This window comes from Lynx canadensis, chromosome E2, assembly GCF_007474595.2.
Source record: "Lynx canadensis isolate LIC74 chromosome E2, mLynCan4.pri.v2, whole genome shotgun sequence".
Taxonomy (NCBI): domain Eukaryota; kingdom Metazoa; phylum Chordata; class Mammalia; order Carnivora; family Felidae; genus Lynx; species Lynx canadensis.
Genome location: NC_044317.1, coordinates 19,532,880 through 19,552,708, shown reverse-complemented (window position 1 = coordinate 19,552,708; position 19,829 = coordinate 19,532,880). Strand labels below are relative to the sequence as shown.

At 43.8% G+C, this 19,829-nt stretch overlaps 1 protein-coding gene across 1 annotated transcript; it reads left to right on the top strand.

Moving 5' to 3' along the window:
• The first annotated feature begins 4,022 nt into the window (after positions 1-4,022).
• CMTM2 (CKLF like MARVEL transmembrane domain containing 2) lies at positions 4,023-17,742 on the top strand. Its single transcript, XM_030297305.1, has 4 exons — positions 4,023-4,298; positions 4,435-4,593; positions 16,725-16,826; positions 17,521-17,742. The coding sequence occupies exons 1-4, from the start codon at positions 4,023-4,025 to the stop codon at positions 17,740-17,742; spliced, it is 759 nt and encodes a 252-aa protein (XP_030153165.1).
• Positions 17,743-19,829: the final 2,087 nt, after the last annotated feature.

Here is a 19,829-nt window from a genome sequence, read left to right as displayed (position 1 = left end):
GCTAATGGTTCCTCTTAATAGTAATCAAAGGTAAAGTCTTAAAAAGGCATCCATCCTTAGGTAGGTAATTGGTCAACTTAAGTATTTTGTGAAATCACATTTTCATGTAAAGTTGACAGTTTTTTTTATTTTTTTTTATTTTTTATTTTTAATTTTTTTTTCAACGTTTTTTATTTATTTTTGGGACAGAGAGAGACAGAGCATGAATGGGGGAGGGGCAGAGAGAGAGGGAGACACAGAATCGGAAACAGGCTCCAGGCTCCGAGCCATCAGCCCAGAGCCTGACGCGGGGCTCGAACTCACGGACCGCGAGATCATGACCTGGCTGAAGTCGGATGCTTAACCGACTGCGCCATCCAGGCGCCCCTTTTTATTTTTTTTTAACGTTTATTTATTTTTGAGACAGAGAGAGACAGAGCATGAACGGGGGAGGGGCAGAGAGAGAGGGAGACACAGAATCCGAAACAGGCTCCAGGCTCCGAGCTGTCAGCACAGAGCCCAACGTGGGGCTCAAACTCACGGACTGTGAGAGTATGACCTGAGCCGAAGTCGGACGCTTAACCGACCGAGCCAACCAGGCACCCCTAAAGTTGACAGTTTTCAATTCTGTGTTACAGGATATTATCAACAGTTTCATTACAGCTGTGTTCCTTCTAATAGTTGCCATCTTGGCGATGCAAGAAATGGAAAGAAGGCATTTATTCTATGTTGGAGGGGTAAGTTGAAGCCTTCATGACCCCAGTTAAGACCAGTATTTCAAAACTCTTTGCAAAGGAAAACTGACAGACCATAAGTATTTCATTTACACAATAACATCCATACCACCACCCCTTCTCTTTCTTGCACTTACTTCTTCAGAAGGTGTGAAGTGGCATAAACTCTAAGCTCATGAAAATCTTCATTCTAATACTCATTCTCCAAATAGGTACAAACTCCCCTTTTGAGAATCATACACACTATTTTTTGAAATATTGCAACACGGTGTTCTTTTCTATAAATAGGACTTTGACTTTTCAGGACTAGAGAATTGTATTTTAAAAGCACATGAGGGGGGCGCCTGGGTGGCGCAGTCGGTTAGGCGTCCGACTTCAGCCAGGTCACGATCTCGCGGTCCGGGAGTTCGAGCCCCGTGTCGGGCTCTGGGCTGATGGCTCAGAGCCTGGAGCCTGTTTCCCATTCTGTGTCTCCCTCTCTCTCTGCCCCTCCCTCGTTCATGCTCTGTCTCTCTCTGTCCCAAAAATAAATAAACGTTGAAAAAAAAAAAAAATTAAAAAAAAAATAAAAAAAAAAATAAATAAATAAAAGCACATGAGGGGGGCCTGGGTGGCTTAGTGGGTTAAGTGTCTGACTCTTGATCTCTACTCATGTCATGATCTCACAGTTTGTGGGATCAAGCCCCATGTCAGGCTCTGCAATGTCAGTGCAAGTCTGCTTGGGATTCTCTCTCTCCCACTCTCTCTGCCCCTCCCCTGCTTGCACTCCCTCTCACTCTCTCTCAAAAAAATAAACAAGCATTTAAAAAAATATTTTTTTAAGCACATGAAAAGGAAAACACATGAATAGAAAAAAAAAAGTGCATTGTTAAAAGTGAATGGCCCAGCCTATTCAGGAAGGAAGGAAGCTAGCTCCCAGCATGTGCCCCACACATGGCCAGGCATGTTCTGACTTAATCTTTACAATTCTCATTTTTACAGATATGAGAACTGGGGTTAAATACCTTACCCTGGGACACAAGGCTGGGACAAACTGAGACTCAAATCTTCATCATATGAAGAGCACAAGAAATGGCAGATTAAATGCTTTGAAGATGGAGGGTGGGAAGTGGGGAGGTGAGACTTTAGTTTAAGAAGTTAAGCACTGGGAACAGAAATTAATCCAGAAAAAAAAGTTTGAGTTCTTTCAATTCATCCCATAATCAGTAGATATTTGTCAGTCCCATTGGATTGTGCCAGGCCCAGGCTGGGGATAAAGTCCCTTATCCCTGTGGGAGCCCACAGATTAGCTGAGGCAAGACATACCTAGAAAATGTTAAGTGACGCTAAAGAGAAACACCTAAAGTGGGCAGGATTTGGGGAGCACCTAGAATCTTGGGTGCTTGCTATGGGCTGCTGGTCCCCATCTGCTAACTCAGCCACCAAGCCTTCTCCTACCTGCCAGGGGCTCCCACACTCTGGTCTCTATCGATTTCTACCTGAATAGCAGGAGCCCCAACCACATCTCACTGGTTTCCCTGCCTCCAGTCTGATTCACCTCATGGCTACTGCACGTGGGCTTTCTGACTCTGGCACCTGAACTTTCCTTTTTTTTTTTTTTTTTAAAGTTTTATTTATTTTTGAGACAGGGAGAGACAGAGCATGAACAGGGGAGGGTCAGAGAGAGGGAGACACAGAATCTGAAACAGGCTCCAGGCTCTGGGCTGTCAGCACAGAGCCCGACCCGTGGCTCGAACTCATGGACCGCGAGATCATGACCTGAGCCGAAGTCGGCCGTTTAACCGACTGAGCCACCCAGGCGCCCCTTCTAGCCTCAATTCTGCCACCTCCTTCACCAGCTCCAGAGGTCTCAGGTACACTACAATCCTTGGAGACCTCTGGCCAGTGTCTGAAGTTTTCTTCCTCCCAGTTGGTCCCCTTGGGAATTCCTTCCTGCCCTTTACAAACATAGCCCAGGAGTCCTTTCCACTAAGGGTCCTCCTCAGGACCCCATCCCTGTCTGGAGCCTCCCTAAGGCCAGCAATCTTCTCTGGTCCTTTCCTGGTGCCTCAGGCATCAGGCGAGGTCATTACCGGCAGCAAAACCCCCCATTTCCAAAATCCTTTTCTCTGGGAATAGCAGAATGAGCCGCAGCAGCCAGCTGGGCAGACACCAAGAAGGTAGTGCAGGGTCAGAGGGGGACAGGAGGCCACCTGCAGCCCCCGCCTGGGATGGGATAGGGAAGACAGGTTGCTGTTAAGCTGCCAAGTAACGCAGCCTTTCCTTTCCGTATATGGTCTTGCGTCTGACAGTCCCTGTGTCTCACCGCGGCAATCGGCAATCGTGTGTATCTTCGATGGGACTCTGGTTGCCAAGTTGGTGAGGAATACGGTGAAAAGTGTTCTGGGAATCGAACTTGAATGTCTTCCAGCCCGCGGAACCCACCGCACGGGCACCAGCAAAAGCACCCGCGCGGGCACGGGCACCGGCACAAGCACCTGTGGCCACGCCAGCCAAACCACCCCAGCCAGCGCAGGGGCCCGCCAAACCACCCCAGTCCGCACCGTCGCCGGGACCCGCCTCCAGGCGCCCATCCTCCCGGGCATCCTCGGGCATCCTCGGCGGGCACCGTTCAAGACCAAGGCTGAACCTTCAAAGGGGGCACCCTCGCGGACATAAGCGTCTGTGCCTCATCCCTCCGGGTAATCCCACCACTGAGCTTGCATATGCTGTCACCCATTCTGGCCCACAGGCGATCATAAAATCAGAGCTGCTAAATCGGGAACATCTCTGCTGCCTCGCGTCGCCTTGTGTAAAAGTCGAGTTTCATTTTCCTGCGGCCGCTGCGCCCTCGCGGCGCAGGACGAATCCGACCCAGGACGCCGTGGCCAGGGTCTTGACCCCAGCCGGGTTCCAGCCAACGCGAGCACGGCGGTACAACCCTGAGGCCACCTCCCGCGCAGGCGGGAGCCCCCCTCCCCCCTCGCAGGGGGCCCGGGCTGGGGCCGAGGCTCCCGCGTGGGGGTGGGCGGCCCTGGCTAGGGCCGGGCCCTTGACGCCCACTCCGGTCCTCTAGGTGTGAGCGAGGTGCGACCGCAGGGAGACGTGGCGCGCGGGGCAGCGCCGGGCGTTGGCATTCGCGCGTCCCGGCCGTTGAGCGGGACCTGGGAGCCGGTGGGTGGGCACCAGTCTCGCTCAGAGGCCAGGCCTGTCCGGCGCCAGCAGGAGAGAGATCGCGCAGGAGGTGAGAAGTTAAGAACTCCCACGCAAAGATCGCCAGCAGGAGAGAGATCGCGCAGGAGGTGAGAAGTTAAGAACTCCCACGCAAAGATGGCTGACAAAGGCAAAAAGGGCAAGAAGGCGGTGGCGGCGGCGGCGGCACCTGCATCGGCGCCCACAGCTGCGCCGCCGTCCCCTCCTCCAGCTGACGAACCAGGGGACAAGAAAGACCAAGAGGACAAGGAGATCAAGAAAAAGCCAAAGTCGGTGCAGCCCAAGGATGAAGTGGGCACCAGGAAGGGGTGTCGCCGCTACATGTGGGAATTCAAGAAAGGCAATAGAGAGTTCTGGGTGATCGGACACGCCGAGGTCAAGATCCTGAGCTTGGTAAGTTGGGCTGGTACCCAGGGCGGAGGCCCAACCATGAAAAGAGGGTGAAGGAGCAGGCTCCAGAGGGGCTCCAGAAGGGCTCTAGAGTAGGGGAGAGCCCTTTGCGGTAGCTCAGGTGTATGTCTCCCGGCAGGGCTGCCTGATAGCTGCACTGGTACTGTTGACGGGGACCAGCGTGCACCCTCTCCTGATGCTCATCGTCACCATGGAGATGTCCATCTTCTGCTTCTTCTTCATCACCTACACCCTCGCCATCAACAGATACATACCCTTCATCCTGTGGCCCATTTCTGTAAGTGAGAGGAGGTGGGGACCGCCTGAGGCTGGTGTGCATTCATGGGTGTGTCCTGAACAGTGACTGAACAGAGAAACACCCTGCACCCTCCATATTTGTGCCCCGGCCTTGGGTTCAGCACCTCCAGGGGGGCCAGGGTAGGGGAAGCTGAAGTTAGGTTACAAAAGGCTCTCAAAAACCCCAGCTTGGGGGCGGGGAGGCCTCTTACCTACCTGGTGGTCAAAGGAAGAGGTCTCTGCCTTCCTGGGGCTTTGCTCTCCTCAGGAGGGGTGGCGTAGCAACTAGCTGTATCCCCCCCAACTTCTGTGCCAGCTAACAATTGAGTGGAGAGATCACCCCAGAAGGTACCCCATCCCCAGAATTCAAAGAAGAAAACCCATCTTCCCATAAATCAGTAAAATAAAATGAGAATTTTTAAAAAATCACTTTTAAGCAGTCTTAGATCTCTAGTGACTATCCCTGTAAAAGATGTTAAGCCCAGAAGAATGTTCAGCCCAAAGCAGGCATCCATTGGAACAGGAGCTGGGCAAGTTACCCAATCACTCATAGCCTGTTTCCTTCATCTGTAATATGAGGACAGTAATAATCTCTCATGGGATGGTGCCTGAGAAATAAATACAAAGTGCTTGATGCTGTGCCTGAGGACTTCTGGACTTGAATCGTAGAGCACACCCACCTAACTCCCACCTCACTGCACATTCACAGCAAGCCTCCAGAGTTTCACTTACTTTACATATGAAATGGTCCCAGAATGGCCACCTAACTTACCCCCAGGTAACTCAGCTAGTAAGTGGTGGAAAAAGGATTCAAACCCAGCTTTGTCAGTGGAGTCTGAGTTCCTAACTACACGCCGTCCTGCTTCCTTGTCAAAAGTTATTAGGGCCAAGGGATTCATAGGTCTCAGGGAGGTAGGCGAGAACCCCCAATATAGGGAGAAAGGAGAGGAGGACCAAATACGACTCTTGGGAAAGGGGTAAGCAGAGGACAAAGTAAAGGAACAAGCAGAGGGCAAGCTCCCAGCCAAGGAACTTGAAAGATACTTTTAGTTCCAGCAAGATGAAAACTCAATAAACCCTGAAAATCCTCCTGCTGCACTTACCTAAAACTACTACGGAAAGTGCAAACACAACTGCTATAAATGAATGGCTGAGCTGGTAAAAAGGGAAACACACAAGTGCCAAAAATGAAAAACAGGAGCAGTGATCAAATAACCTGCTGAAGTGTGGGTAGCAATGGCCTACGAAGTATTACCCCAGGAACCTGGAGAATGGATTTTCATACACTCTTGAGTTAAAGGAGATGAGGCCTTGGTCCTAAGCAAAATGGGGATTTAGAACTGAGACCCCTATGTAAAGCCAGCACCCTGCAAAGACTGAACCCTTAGGGAAAAGACAGGCAGAGAAGACACCTTTCCCCACCAAACAGAGGAACAAGAGGCCTGTTCACCTCTGCCTGAGCTTGGAGTGGAAAAAACAAAAAAGACCACTTTGAGGAATAGAAGCCTTGAACCTGCATTTTGTACAGATTTGGTTTGAATTTTTACCATCTTCATCCTGGAAACCTTCATGCAGCCTAGAAAACTTGTGCCTTGGAATTAGAATAAAATGATCCCAATTTAATGACGTTCTGATAATGTCCTTGGGACTCCTGACAGAAACAAATGCAAAGTCACAATCAAAGAATAAAGACTGGAGTGCTTGGGTGGCTCAGTCAGTTGGGGGTCTGACTTCGGCTCAGGTCATGATCTCGTGGTCCATGAGTTCAAGCCCCGCGTCAGGCTCTGTGCTGACAGCTCAGAGCCTGGAGCCTTCCTCAGATTCTGTTTCCCTCTCTCTGCCCCTCCCCTATTCACACTCTGTCTCTCTCTCTCTCTCTCTATGAAAAATAAATAAACATAAATTTTTTAAAAAAGCATAAAGAAATTCTCACAGTACAGGTGGGGGTGGGGAGAGACTTGTCAAAAATGAATGCACAGTTCAAAACTACAAAACACCTGATTTTAAAATCCCCATGTCTAAGAATTGACAATCAGCAAACATTAAAAAAAAAAAAAGAGGAGGATTAGAACCCTGAGAATATGAGATTAACAGAAGAGCTGTCTGAAAATAATAAGAAATATACTTAAAATAATTAAAGACATAAACAGAGCCTTAAGAACAGGAAAAGACATTATAAAGACAGAATAAAAAGATCTTTTTTTAAGTACAAAATACAATGTCTAGAATTAAACATATAGTTTTTGAATTAAAAATGTCAATAGATGGGTTATAAAGCATATCAGACAAAGCTGGAGAATGAGCAAACTGAAAGATGTGGGGAAATGACCCAGGATATAGCCCTGAGAGATAAGGACAGAAAATAGAAGAGAAGTTGAGACAGAGAAAATAGAATGAGAAAGTCCATCATAAGCCTAATAGGAATTCCAGAAGAAAAGACTCAAAAGAAGGGAAGAGAGGAGGGGCACCTGGGAGGCTCAGTCAGTTAAGCGTCCAACTTCAGCTAAGGTCATGATCTCCCAGTTTGTGAGTTTGAGCCCCATGTCAGGCTCTGTGCTGACAGCTCAGAGCCTGGAGCCTGCTTCTGATTCTGTGTTTCCCTCTCTCTCTGCCCCTGACCTGCTTGTGCGCTCTCTCTCTCTCTCTCTCTCTCTCTCTCTCTCTCTCTCAAAAAATAAATAAATAAATAAATATTAAAATTTTTTTTTAAAAAAGAATGGAGGAGGGGAAACAAAGTGATAATGACTGAGAACTCTCCAGGTTTAATGAGTGACATCACTAAATATGGCAGTGTCAGAAATGCCAAAACTCTGTCCCTCCACTAAAGCAATGATTAGGCTGTCAAAAACCATCAGAAACAACTTTTTCAGAACTCTGGAATCCAATTTTAGAAGCTTACAACCGAGGGAAGGTTAATAAAGAAAGAAGCTGTTGGGTGTGATAAGAGAGTGTTGTGCCATTTTAACATACCTCCCCGCCATCCTTCATACCCAAGCTTCTCTGTTACCATGAAGATAACAGCCCACATTCCTGGTCACACTCTTTGCTGGTAGCAGAAGGAACAACACAGACCTTGCTCTCAAAGAATTATGGTTGTGTGTTTTTAACCTGTCTGGTGACTCTTTGAGGGATGGGCCCTCACCTGCCTCAGAGCTTTCTCGAGGCTGAAGTGGCCTCCTGGACAGCATTTGTCAAAAGCATTTAAAGGCCTATCTACTAACCATAACCACATCTGATTGGGCAAGGGACATCAAATGAGGTAACCAATAGACAGACCAGAAGTCTGGGAAAGAAGAGGCTGGGGAAAGAGATGCATGGGGGAATAAGAACTCTGAAAAGCTACCACATATACCAGGGAATCCAGAAGGCTACACACATGCCAAGGACTGGACACATGCTCAGAAAAGACCCTAAGCTTTTGCCTCTTGCTGACCTTTATGCTCTGTACAAGCAGCAAGGGAAAACCGAGAGTTCTAAACATCCTGGACAATTGTTGAAGGAATACCTCAAAACAAAGCCAATTTGAAAAGACTGGTAGAGTATTTTTGTTTGTTTTCAGATATTTAAGGAAATCTCCTTCAAATCACTACCTGATTTCCTAGCAAAACAGGGACTTCAGTTGCAGTATGGAAAAGAATAGTCTTAAAAAAATAGTTTAGAAAAAGTCATCAAACATACAAATGAGTACAGCTCACAACAATCAACAGCAACAAATCCTGGGAAGGAAGGAGAACATGGTTTACAGAGTAACTATATGATAATATTCAAAATGCCCACAATTATAAGGCATGCAAAGAAACAAGAAAGTATGGCCCATTCACGGGGAAAAAAATTAATAGAGACTGCCTCTGAGAAAGCCCAGATATTAGACTTACTAGACAAAGAGTTTCAATCAGCTGTCTTAAAAATTCTTAAAGAACTAAAACCAGGAGAACAATTTATGAACAAGTAGAAAATAACAGCAAAGAGAAATTACAAAAAGGAACCAAAAGGAAATTCTGGAACTAAAAGTAATATAACTGAAATGAAAAACTGACTAGTTTGGTTTAACAGCAGATTTGAGCAGACAGAAGAATGAATCCATGAACTTGAAGATAGATCGATTGAGATTATCCAGCCTGAGGAACAGAAAAACAAAAAGAATGAAGAAAAATGGAGAAACCTATGCGACACCCATCAAGCATACTAACATATGCTGAATCCGCCCCCAAAAAAAAGAAAGAGAAAAAGGAAGAAAGAATATTAGAAGAAATGGCCAAAAGCTTTCCAAAGTTTATAAAAGAATACAAATTTACACATCCAAAAAGGACCAAGTAGGATAAAGTCAAAGTAATCCACACTGAGACACTCATAATCAAAATGTCCAAAGATAAAGACAAAGTCTTGAAAGTCACAAGGGCGAAGCAACTAATGTCATATAAGGGGCCTTTAATAAGATTAACAGTCAATTTCTCATCAGAAACCATGGAGACCTGAGGCAATGGAATGATGTACTTAAAGTCCTGCAAGAAAGAAGATAAAAACTGTCAACTAAAGATTCTATCTTTCAAATTTGCTATCTGTTATGAGTTGAATTGTGTCCCCTAAAAATATGTTGAAGTCCTAACTCACAGTACCTGTGAATGTGACCTTACTTGTACATAAGGCCTTTGCAGATGATCTAGTTAAGATGACATATTAGAGTGGGTTCTAATCCAATATGACTAGTATCTTTACAAAAAGGAGAAATTTAGACACAGAGACAAACACGTCCAGAGGGAAGATGATGTGAAGTGACACGGGAAGAAGATAGGATGGTGAGGCAAGCCAAGGAACACCTAAAGTTACTAGAAGCTAGAAGAGAGGCCAGAACAGATCATTTCTTAGCATCTTCAGAGGGAGCATGACCCTGCCAACACCTTGATTTTGGACTTCTGGCCCCAGAACTGTGAGACAATAAATTAATGTTGTTCTAAGCCACTTAGTTGGTGGTACCGTCTTATGGCAACTCCAGGAAATGAATACAATATCCTTCAAAATTTATCCTTCAAAAATGGAGGAGAAATTAAGACATTCCTAGATAAACAAAAGTTGAGGGAGTTTGTTGCTAGTAGAACCACCCTACAAGAAATGCTAAAAGGAGGGGCGCCTGGGTGGCGCAGTCGGTTAAGCGTCCGACTTCAGCCAGGTCACGATCTCGCGGTCCGTGAGTTCGAGCCCCGCGTCGGGCTCTGGGCTGATGGCTCAGAGCCTGGAGCCTGTTTCCGATTCTGTGTCTCCCTCTCTCTCTGCCCCTCCCCCGTTCATGCTCTGTCTCTCTCTGTCCCAAAAATAAATAAACATTGAAAAAAAAAATTAAAAAAAAAAAATGCTAAAAGGAGTCCTTCGGGCTCAAACAATAGGATACTAGACAATAACTTGAAGCCATAAAAGAAATAAGGAACACTAGTAAAGGTAACTACATAGGTAAATATAAAAGCCAGTATTGGGGCACCTGGGTGGCTCAGTTAGTTGAGCGGCCAACTTCGGCTCAGGTCATGATCTTGCGGTTTGTGAGTTCGAGCGCCGTGTCGGGCTCTGTGCTGACAGCTCAGAGCCTGGAGCCTGCTTCGGATTCTGTGTCTCCTCTTCTCTCTGCCCCTCCCCTGCTCATGCTCTGTCTCTCTCTCAATAATAAATAAATATTAAAAAAAAATTTTTTTTAAAAAGCCAGTATTATTGGGGCACCTGGGTGGCTCAGTCGGTTGAGCGTCTGACTTCAGCTCAGGTCATGATCTCACAGTTTGGGAGTTCAAGCCTAACATCAGACTCTGTGCTGACAGCTCAGAGCCTGGAGCCTGCTTTGGATTCTGTGTCTCCTTCTCTCTCTGCCCCTCACCCCCTGCCACCAAAATAAATAAACATTAAAATAATTATTTTTTAAAAAGCTGGTATTATTGTATTTTCAGTTTGTAACTTCTTTTTTCTGATACAATTTATTTTTTTTTTAATTTTTTTTTCAACGTTTATTTATTTTTGGGACAGAGAGAGACAGAGCATGAACGGGGGAGGGGCAGAGAGAGAGGGAGACACAGAATCGGAAACAGGCTCCAGTCTCCGAGCCATCAGCCCAGAGCCTGACGCGGGGCTCGAACTCACGGACCGCGAGATCGTGACCTGGCTGAAGTCGGACGCTTAACCGACTGCGCCACCCAGGCGCCCCTTCTGATACAATTTAAAAGACAAATGCATAAAACAATAATTATAAATCTACGTTAATGGGCCTGTATGTATAAAGATATAATTTGTGACAAAAAACAATAAGTTTTTGTGTACTACTGACACTAAGTTGGTATCAATTCAAACTGAATGATTGTAAGTTTAAGATATTAATTGTAACCCCAAGGTAACCACTAAGAAATGAACTCAATAATATATAGAAAAAGAAATGAGCAGGGAATTATATTGATACATTACAAAAAATTAAACACAAAAGAAAGTAATAATGGAAGAATTGAAGGACAACAAGATATGATATATAAAAAACAAACGGCAAAATGACAGAAATAAGTCCTTATCAGCAATTACTTTAAGTGCACATGGATTAAACTCTCCAATTAAGGCAGAGATGATCTGAATGGATTTTTTAAATGATCCTATAATATGAAGACAAGAGACTCACTTTAGTCCAAAGATACAAATAGGTTGAAAGTGAAAATGGAAAAAGATACTCCATGTAAATAGTCACCAAAAAAGAGCTGAGGTGGCCATATCAATATCAGATTTAATGAAAGACATGAAGTGTCAAAACCACACTTAGGCATGTCATCATGGAGGCACTGCTGATCACCAGAAACAAAGGAAAACTTAAAATCAAACCAAGAGAAAAGCCAATTTACCTCAAAAAAAAAAAAAAAAAAAACCCTCAAACTACTAGACTAACTTCATATTTTTCAACAGCAGTGACAGTGGCCAGAAAACACTAGACTAATTTCCTTAAAGGGATGAGCTGGCAAGAGTAAACTAAAGACACTTTTAAACAAAGAATGAAACAATTTCTTTTTGCTGACCCTCACTGAAAGAACTACTAAAAGATGTACTTCAGGAAGAAGTAAATCAAATCAAAACCAAACCAAACCAAACCAAACCAAAACAAAACAAGTGTGCAAGGTAAAAAAGGAACAGTAAGCAAAGAGCCTAGTGAGCTTGTGGACTGACCTAAATAAACACTAAGACAGAATTGAGGTTTTAAAAAATATATTAATAGTTTTTGGTTTTTGGTTTTTTTTTTTGCAAGGGGAGGGAGGGAACACGATAACAAGGTAGAACTAAAGGTACAACAACACAATAACATGTAAGACCACAGTACTGTATATGATAAGAATGAAAAGTTCTTGATTTGGGGGGAATGATTTGGCAATAATACTAACACTAACATATTAAAACTTAATACTGAATTCTACTAAAGAATAGAATTCCAGGATATATAAAATCAAACCTGTTGAGGAGAAAGAGTGAAAAGAGAATAAAGAGAGCTAACTCAATAAAATGGAAAAATAAAAAGAAATAAGTGTGGTATATGTTAAATAGAAAAAAGTAAAGTTAAATGGTACAAATAGATCCATTACTATATCAGAAAAGATGACAAATATGAATGGAATATATTCTTCGTTTAAAAGACAGAGGACTCTAAGAATCGATTTTTAAAATCCAGCTACATACTAAAGTACAAGACATGTGGAGAACAGTTATGAGAGATGGAAAAAATAATAAAAGGAAAATACTAACCAAAAGAAAGCTGGCATAGCTTTAATACCAGATTAAGCCAATTGTATGTGGTTTATGTTGTTTTTTTTTTTTTTAATGTTCATCTACCTTTGACAGAGAGAGAGGCAGAGAATGAACAGGGGCAGAGAGAGAGGGAGACACAGAATCCGAAGCAGGCTCCAGGCTCTGAGTTGTCAGCACAGAACCCGATGCGGGGCTTGAACCCACAGACCGCGAGATCATGACCTGAGCCGAAGTCAGACGCTTAACCGACTGAGCCACCCAGGCATCCCTGTATGTGTTTTTTAATTATATGAAGAAGATCACTACTTACAGCAATTCTAAACTTGTATGCACCTAACAATATAACCCCCAAATATAAAAAACAGAAATGAATTATAAGGAATTAAAAGAAGTTATAAGAAAGAACTGGCAAATAGCAACCATGTGGGAGATTTTAACATGCCTCCTTCAGCAATTGATAGCTTGATCTAATGACATACACAGAACATATTGAACCCTATACCCAACATAAACAGGCTATATATTCCTTTCAAGTACATTTGCAACAATCATAAAAATTATCCTCAATAAGACCACAAAGGAAATGTAAATAAATAACAAGTAATTGATATCCATACAGACCATTCTCTAACTTCAATATAATATAATTAAAAATCAATCAGTAAAATTTAACTAAATCCCCAAGTATTTGGGGGGAAATCTAATGTGTTCCCCAAACATATGAGGATTTCATGTTTATGTAGTATTCACAGATACTACCTGTAGAATGTCCCTAAACTGTTCAAATTCAAATCTATATAATTAGAAGGCTGAAAATTAACAGTATCAAGAAGGTACCAAAACAAAATAAAAAAATGGAACTAAAAAGAAGGCAATGCCAAAGATAAGAGTTAACATTAAGGAAATAGGAAACAGAGATCCATAGTGAGGACTAATAAAACCAAATATCTAGTTCTTCAAAAAGACTACTAAAGCAGATAGACCCCAAGGAAAAAAAGAGAGAACGAACAAGGAAAAATATTAGTAAAAATACCAACAGGAGATTTTTAAAGATTACAGGGAAAATATGAACTTTTACGCCAATAAATTGGAAAGTTTATTTAGATAATAATTTCCTACAAAAAATATCACATAAAAATTGATTCAAAAGAAATAGAAAAACAGGTTATAAAAAATTCATCCATGTTTTCATCTGGCACTTGTTTCACTTTTTACATTTAAATCTTCTGATTCATTTGGAGTCATTTTGGTACATGGTGTGAACCATGGCTCCAATTTTATATCCTGATGGCTATCCAGTTGTTATACCCTATCATTCAATTTATTCAGTTATTAAATAGTATAACTTTTCCCCACTGATTTTAAATGGCATTTCTGTTAAATGTTAAAATCCCAAATGCAGGGTTTATTTCCAGACTTTATATTCAGTTTAATTGGTCTGTCCCTTTTTTCTTTTCTGTTTTAAATGCTTTATAATATGTTGTACTATCTAATAGGCTTTTGATATTAAAACCAGATATTATAAGGAATGTAAAGTATATACACCTAGGTTACCTAAATATGGCTATAAAAATCCTCAATAAAATACAGGCAAACTGAATCAAGCAATCTATAAGCAAGCAATACATCATGATCAAGCAGGGTATGTGTGAGGAATACAAAGATGATTTAATCTTCAACATTCTATCGGTACAATTTGCCATCTCTTATCTAAAGGAGAAAACCATTTCATCATCTCATGAACTTCAGAAAAACTATTTAGTTCATCTCATGAACTTCAGAAATACTAATTTTAAGAAAACTCTTAGCAAACTAGGGGCACCTGGGTGGCTCAGTCAAATAAGCGTCCAACTCTTGATTTTGGCTCAGGTCATGATCTCACCATCATGAGATCGAGCCCCACCTCAGGCTCTGCGCTGGGCATGGAGCCCGCTTAAGACTTTCTCTCTCCCTCTGCCTCTCTATCTCTCTAAAAAAAAATAAAGAGGGGCACCTGGGTGGCTCAGTCAGTTGAGTGTCTAACTTCGGCTCAGGTCATGATCTTATGGTTCATGGGTTCAAGCCATGAACAGAAACTACAAGGTGTCTTAGAATAAACCCATTCAAAGATGTATAAGACTTTACATAGAGATTATAATTTATTAACAGACATAAAAGTCTGCATAAGTGGAAATATACACCATATTCACAGGTCTGAAGAGTTACTATCATAAAGATGACAATTTAAGGGGCACCTGGGTGGCTCAATTGGTTATGCATCTGACTCTTGATCTCAGCTCAAGTCATGATCTCACAGTTCGTGAGATCAAGCCCCATGTCAGTCTCTGTGCTGACAGTGCAGAGCCAGCTTGGGATTCTCTCTCTTTCCCTCTATCTCTGCCCCTCCCCGGCTCATGCACTCATACGTGTGCTCTCTCCCTCTCTCTCAAATAAATAAACTTAAAAAAAAGATGGCAATTTAATTCCATAGTAATCAATAAATCAAATGGAACTTCAACCTGACAGAGGTTCTTCCTGGAATCTCCAGGAACGTTTACAAGGTGATTCTAAAATTCTTACAAGGATAGACTCACCCAACAAGATATCAGAATTACTATAAAGCTTTGGTACTAGCTCAGGGATCAACAAAAAGACTAACGGAATTGTTATGGACTGAATGTATACCCCCAAAGTACATATGCTGAAATCCTAACCCCCAAAGTGACTATGCTTACAGATGAGGCCTTTAGAGTTTGCTAGCATTTTACTGAGGCTTTCTACATTTCTGTTCATCAGGGATGATGGTCTGAAATTTTCTTTTCTAGTAGTGTCCTTTGCTAGTCTTGGTATCGGGAAAATGCTGGTTTCATAAAATGAGTTTGGGAGTGGCTCCCTCCTTTTCAATTTTTTTGGAAGAGTTTGAGGATTGGTGTTTATTCTCCTCGAGATGTTTGGTAGAAATCACCAGTAAAGCCATCTGGTTCTGAGCTTTTCTTCATTGGGAGATTTTCTATTACTGATTCACACCAGGAGGAAATATGCATAGGAGACACAGACCAGAGTGTTCATTGTAGCAGACTTTGTAATAATAATTTCCTAAAAGGTAGAAACAGCCTAATGTCTCTAGTTTGGTTTATAAACAGACTTCATCAGTTAAAATTAATTAATTCAATCTGTGTTCTCAAAATTGATCAATCTCACAAACTTTAAGTTTAAAAAGCCAATGATAGAAGACACCTTTTATTTAAATTTAAATTTGTGAAACGCACAAAATAGTATATACTATTTATGAACATATAATGTGGAAGAAAATACTAATACACTCTTGGGAAAAGTACCCATCAGTTCCACTGTGTGTAGTTGCCTCTGAGTGAGAGGCATAAAAGGGCCGGAATGGTGACACTGTGTCTTACTCCACAAAGTTTTACTTCCGGCTTTGTTTTCTTTTTTAAGAGATCTAAGCAAATCTTGCAAGATCTTAACATCTGTTTCATCTCAATAGTTCATGGCTACCAGAGGTGGGAGTGGGGATGAGTGTTCTATTATTTTCTGTGTGTTTGAAATGTATTAAAATTCAAAAAACTGAAAAGGAAAAGAAAATGCCCAAGTAGCCAGGGAAGGTCAACCTGCAGAAAATAGCATCATGGAAACCAAGGGGAAGGGTGGGCCTTACTCAGTGCTGCAGAGCTGGCTGCTGCCCACAGGATTGAGAGGGTGCACAAGCTCTGGGTTAGCATCACCCCATGAGTGACGCGAGAGGAAGCCGGCTCTCTGTGGCCACGCTTTGCCCAACTCTAAGTCTGGCTATGCCAGGGAGTGACAGCAGGTGGTACTTGCAGGGAAAGTAGCCCTTCTGCGCGGTCTGGGAACATCTGGACCTTATCAGTAAGGTAAGGGAAACAAGTGTACAGGGCAAGGGTAAGACTGAGGCCACAAGGGATGGGAAGGAAGGCTGCCACTTAGGGTGGCCGGAATCCAACAGAGCCTCCTGCCAGCAACACAGCCCACCCTCGATCCAGAAAGGAGAGCTGGTCCTGAGAGCATAAAGATGATGGGGGGTTGTACTCACCGTTAAGTTGTATAGTTGTGCAGTTACTTAAATGAGTATTCAAGGAAAAAAAATCAAAACATAACTAGCTACCGTGTGAGTTCAGGTGAGAGGCAGCAGCAGGGGAGCCTATGAAGGCAGTTAAACACCCTGGGCTTTGCATCTCAACTCAAAGACCCCAGCCCTGCGGACCACAGCACGTCCATGCAGCCCATGTGTATTTATCTCCACCTATACTTTTAAAAGCAGTCAGAAGTTTGGAAACCATCCCCTTTGGAGGAAGCTATGCTAGGCTGGGTGTTGATGGGGGTCTTGGCTCTGTTTGAGGCTGACTTGCCTATCTCTCATGCTTCTAGGACCTTCTCAACGACCTGTTTGCCATTATTTTCCTTGTGGGGGCCGTGGTCATAGCTGTGAAAAGTCGACAAACCATGCCACTGCACTACTTTATTGCTGTGGTGAGTCTTTAATGTTGGGCAGTTTATTTGCTCAGAAATCACCTCTTTTAGGGACGCCTGGGTGGCTCAGTCAGTGGCTCAGGTCATGATCTTACGGTTTGTGAGTTCAAGCCATGGGTCGGCTCTCTGCTGTCAGTGTGGAGGCCATTTGGGATCCTGTCTCCCTCTCTCTCTGCCTCTTCCCCACTCTCACTCTCTCTCTCTCAAAAATAAACATTAAAAAAAAAAAAAGAAAGAAAGAAAGAAAAGAAATCACCTCTTTTGGAGAATGGGTGTTTTCCACTGATTTAAGGAAAGGGCTTCTTTTCACAAAATCTTGGGACCCATGCAAAGTTTAAAACTAAAGGTGGTAAATGCTTCCAATGAAAAAACCACTTAAATAAAGATGATGTCCAGGGAGCCAGCCAATCTAATGGCTTTCTCCTCCTAGCTGCCCCAATCCCTGAGGCAAAGGGTCACACCCAGGCCGCTAACCATGGGTTTTAAGAGACAGGCACAGGTGGAGAGGGGTGGGGCAGGGAGGAGAGGGAGGCTGAAGCTGGAGGAGGGGCAAACTCAGAATGTCTCTGGTTGAGAAGTCTACGAAGAGGAAAGGACGTGTTAATCAGCACCCGCAGACGAATTAGAAACAAGGAGGGAATATGCCAGCTTTGGAATGAAAAGCAAAAGTAATGGGCATCCTTTTTTCCCCCAGATCCTTATTGGTATGGCTGGAATGTTTGCTTTAATGGATATGTGTCTTCAAAGAAAACATTTCAAAGGCAAGAGGCTCAAAACCAATGTGCTGTTTCCTCCAAAAAATGAACGAAAGGTTGAAAAGCCAAAGGAAGCAGAAAACCCACCAGAAAAGGCACCAGAAAAGGCACCACAAAAAGCAGAAAAGCCAAAGGAAAAAGTAAAGGGAGGCAAGAAATGACGCAAAGGAGGCCCCTGTTATCAAAAGTGGCAGTGCGTTTTACGACAAATATTTCCAGTTTATTGTCTTCTCTCTAGAATGGTTTTCTTTTCCATCCTAATAACCAACTTTGCTTGAAAAAGAAATTCCTCTTTAAATGGATTTTAAAGCTTAATGTTGATCTAAACTTTATTTTGTTCATTCAACAAAAGTTACTGAAAGTTTTGGTGCAGAGGGCAAGACCAGAGATGGGCCTCTCAGGGTGCCTATAGGCCACAGGGCACACAAGGTTTGGGGTACCCGTAGTGTGGGTGACAGAGGCTGTCAACAGTGACCAGCCAAAGGGGCCAGAGGAAAACAACAGACTGGAAAACAAAATGGACATTTTATTCACATTAATTTTTTTTTTTTTTTTTTTTGAGGTTGGGAAGAGAGAGTAGAGGAGGGGCAGAGGGAAGAGAGAGAGTCCCAAGCAGGCTCTGCATCGGTCAGAGCTCATGACCTGAACCAAATTCAAGAGTCGGGTGCTTAACCGACTGAGCCACCCAGGTGCTCCCACATTGATATTTACATTTTTAAAAAGCATCCAGGTAGTCGCTATGAGAAAAACAGGTTGCTGGCCTCTCTTACTTTTACTTTGTAGCTTAGCATCGGTTCTCATTTGAGGTGTACTCAGGAAGAGGGCAACAGGGGTGGTATCATCCCCTCAGGGCTCAGGGCCTCTACCAGCCAGAGTCAGGCTCGCATCTGGGCCAGTCAGCCTGGGCACAGGAGGGACTGGGGGCACTCAGGTTCCCTCAGAGATGGCCAGCCAACCCTCTGGGACCTGCAGGGTCTCCCTCAATAAGGACCTGGGCATAAGCCCTGAGCTAGGCTCAGCTGGGCACCACAGCCACAGTTCCCACTCACAGGCCTCGGTCAGGGCCCCAGTCTCACTGGACAGACCGACCACGAGGCAGGAGAAGGGTCATCCTCATGAGAGGAAAGCAAGGTCCCACACTGATGCATGAGGAGCTGGAAGAGATGGGGGGTGGGGAGTAATGGGGTGCCCCCCCCCCAGCCTAGCCAGGAACAATGTGAGAGACAGGCTGAGAGGGTCAACTGGGCCGTGAGAGCCATGCTAGTGGCTTGGGCCTTTGTCCTAAGTGCCACAGGGAACCTCTGAAGTGGCAGGGCCCACCTCTACCAGGAGATCCCATACTTGGCTGCTGCTGAGAATGAAGCGAGGCTGAAAAGAGGCTGCTGCCTGGCATTCAGGTGGGGAAGCAGGCGGAGCCCAAACTTGGATGGTCCCAGCCATAGGGCCTCCACCATTCCAGTCATTACTCCCTCTGTAGCCCCCACAGCACCCCCTGCAGGCCAGGCAGGGTGAGGCAACCCTGCTGAGAGTGGGAGCAACTACAGGGAGTTACATTGTAAAGAAAAACTCAAAAATGCACCCTATCCTGCCATGTGACCCCAAATTCCTCTCCTAGGTATTGAGCCAGGAGGAATGGTGTATTAGAATTTTCATAATAGCCAAAAGGCAAAAAAGAGCCTACAGGTTCAAAAGGAGATAAACCCAACTGTGCTACCTTCATAAGATAGAAATCTATTCAGCAATAAAAAAGGATAGTAATACAACACGGTAATAATGATAAAAATAAAAGATTCACAATGACTCTCACATATTGAGTGAAAGAAGGCAGACTCAAAAGACATATCCTATGATTCATATCTATGAAGTTCAAGGACAGGGAAAAATACAGCGGTTGCCTCAGGAGGTGAAGTTTGGGGACTGATTATAAAGGGGCACAAGGAGGGGGAGCCTGGGTAGCTCAGTCAGTTAAGCATCCGACTTTGGCCCAGGTCATGATCTCGCAGTTGGTGGGTTCAAGCCCTGCATCTGGCTCTGTCCTGACAGCACAGAGCCTGCTTCAGATTCTGTGTCTCTCTCTCTGCCCCTCCTCTGCTCACACTCGAGCTCTCTCAAAATAAATAAACTTTAAAAAAAAAGTGGGGGGGCATGAGGGCATGAGAAAGTTCTTTATTTTCATTAGGGAAGTGGTCATATAGGTATATACATGTGTCAAAACATTCAACTATATACATAACGCCTGTGTATTTCA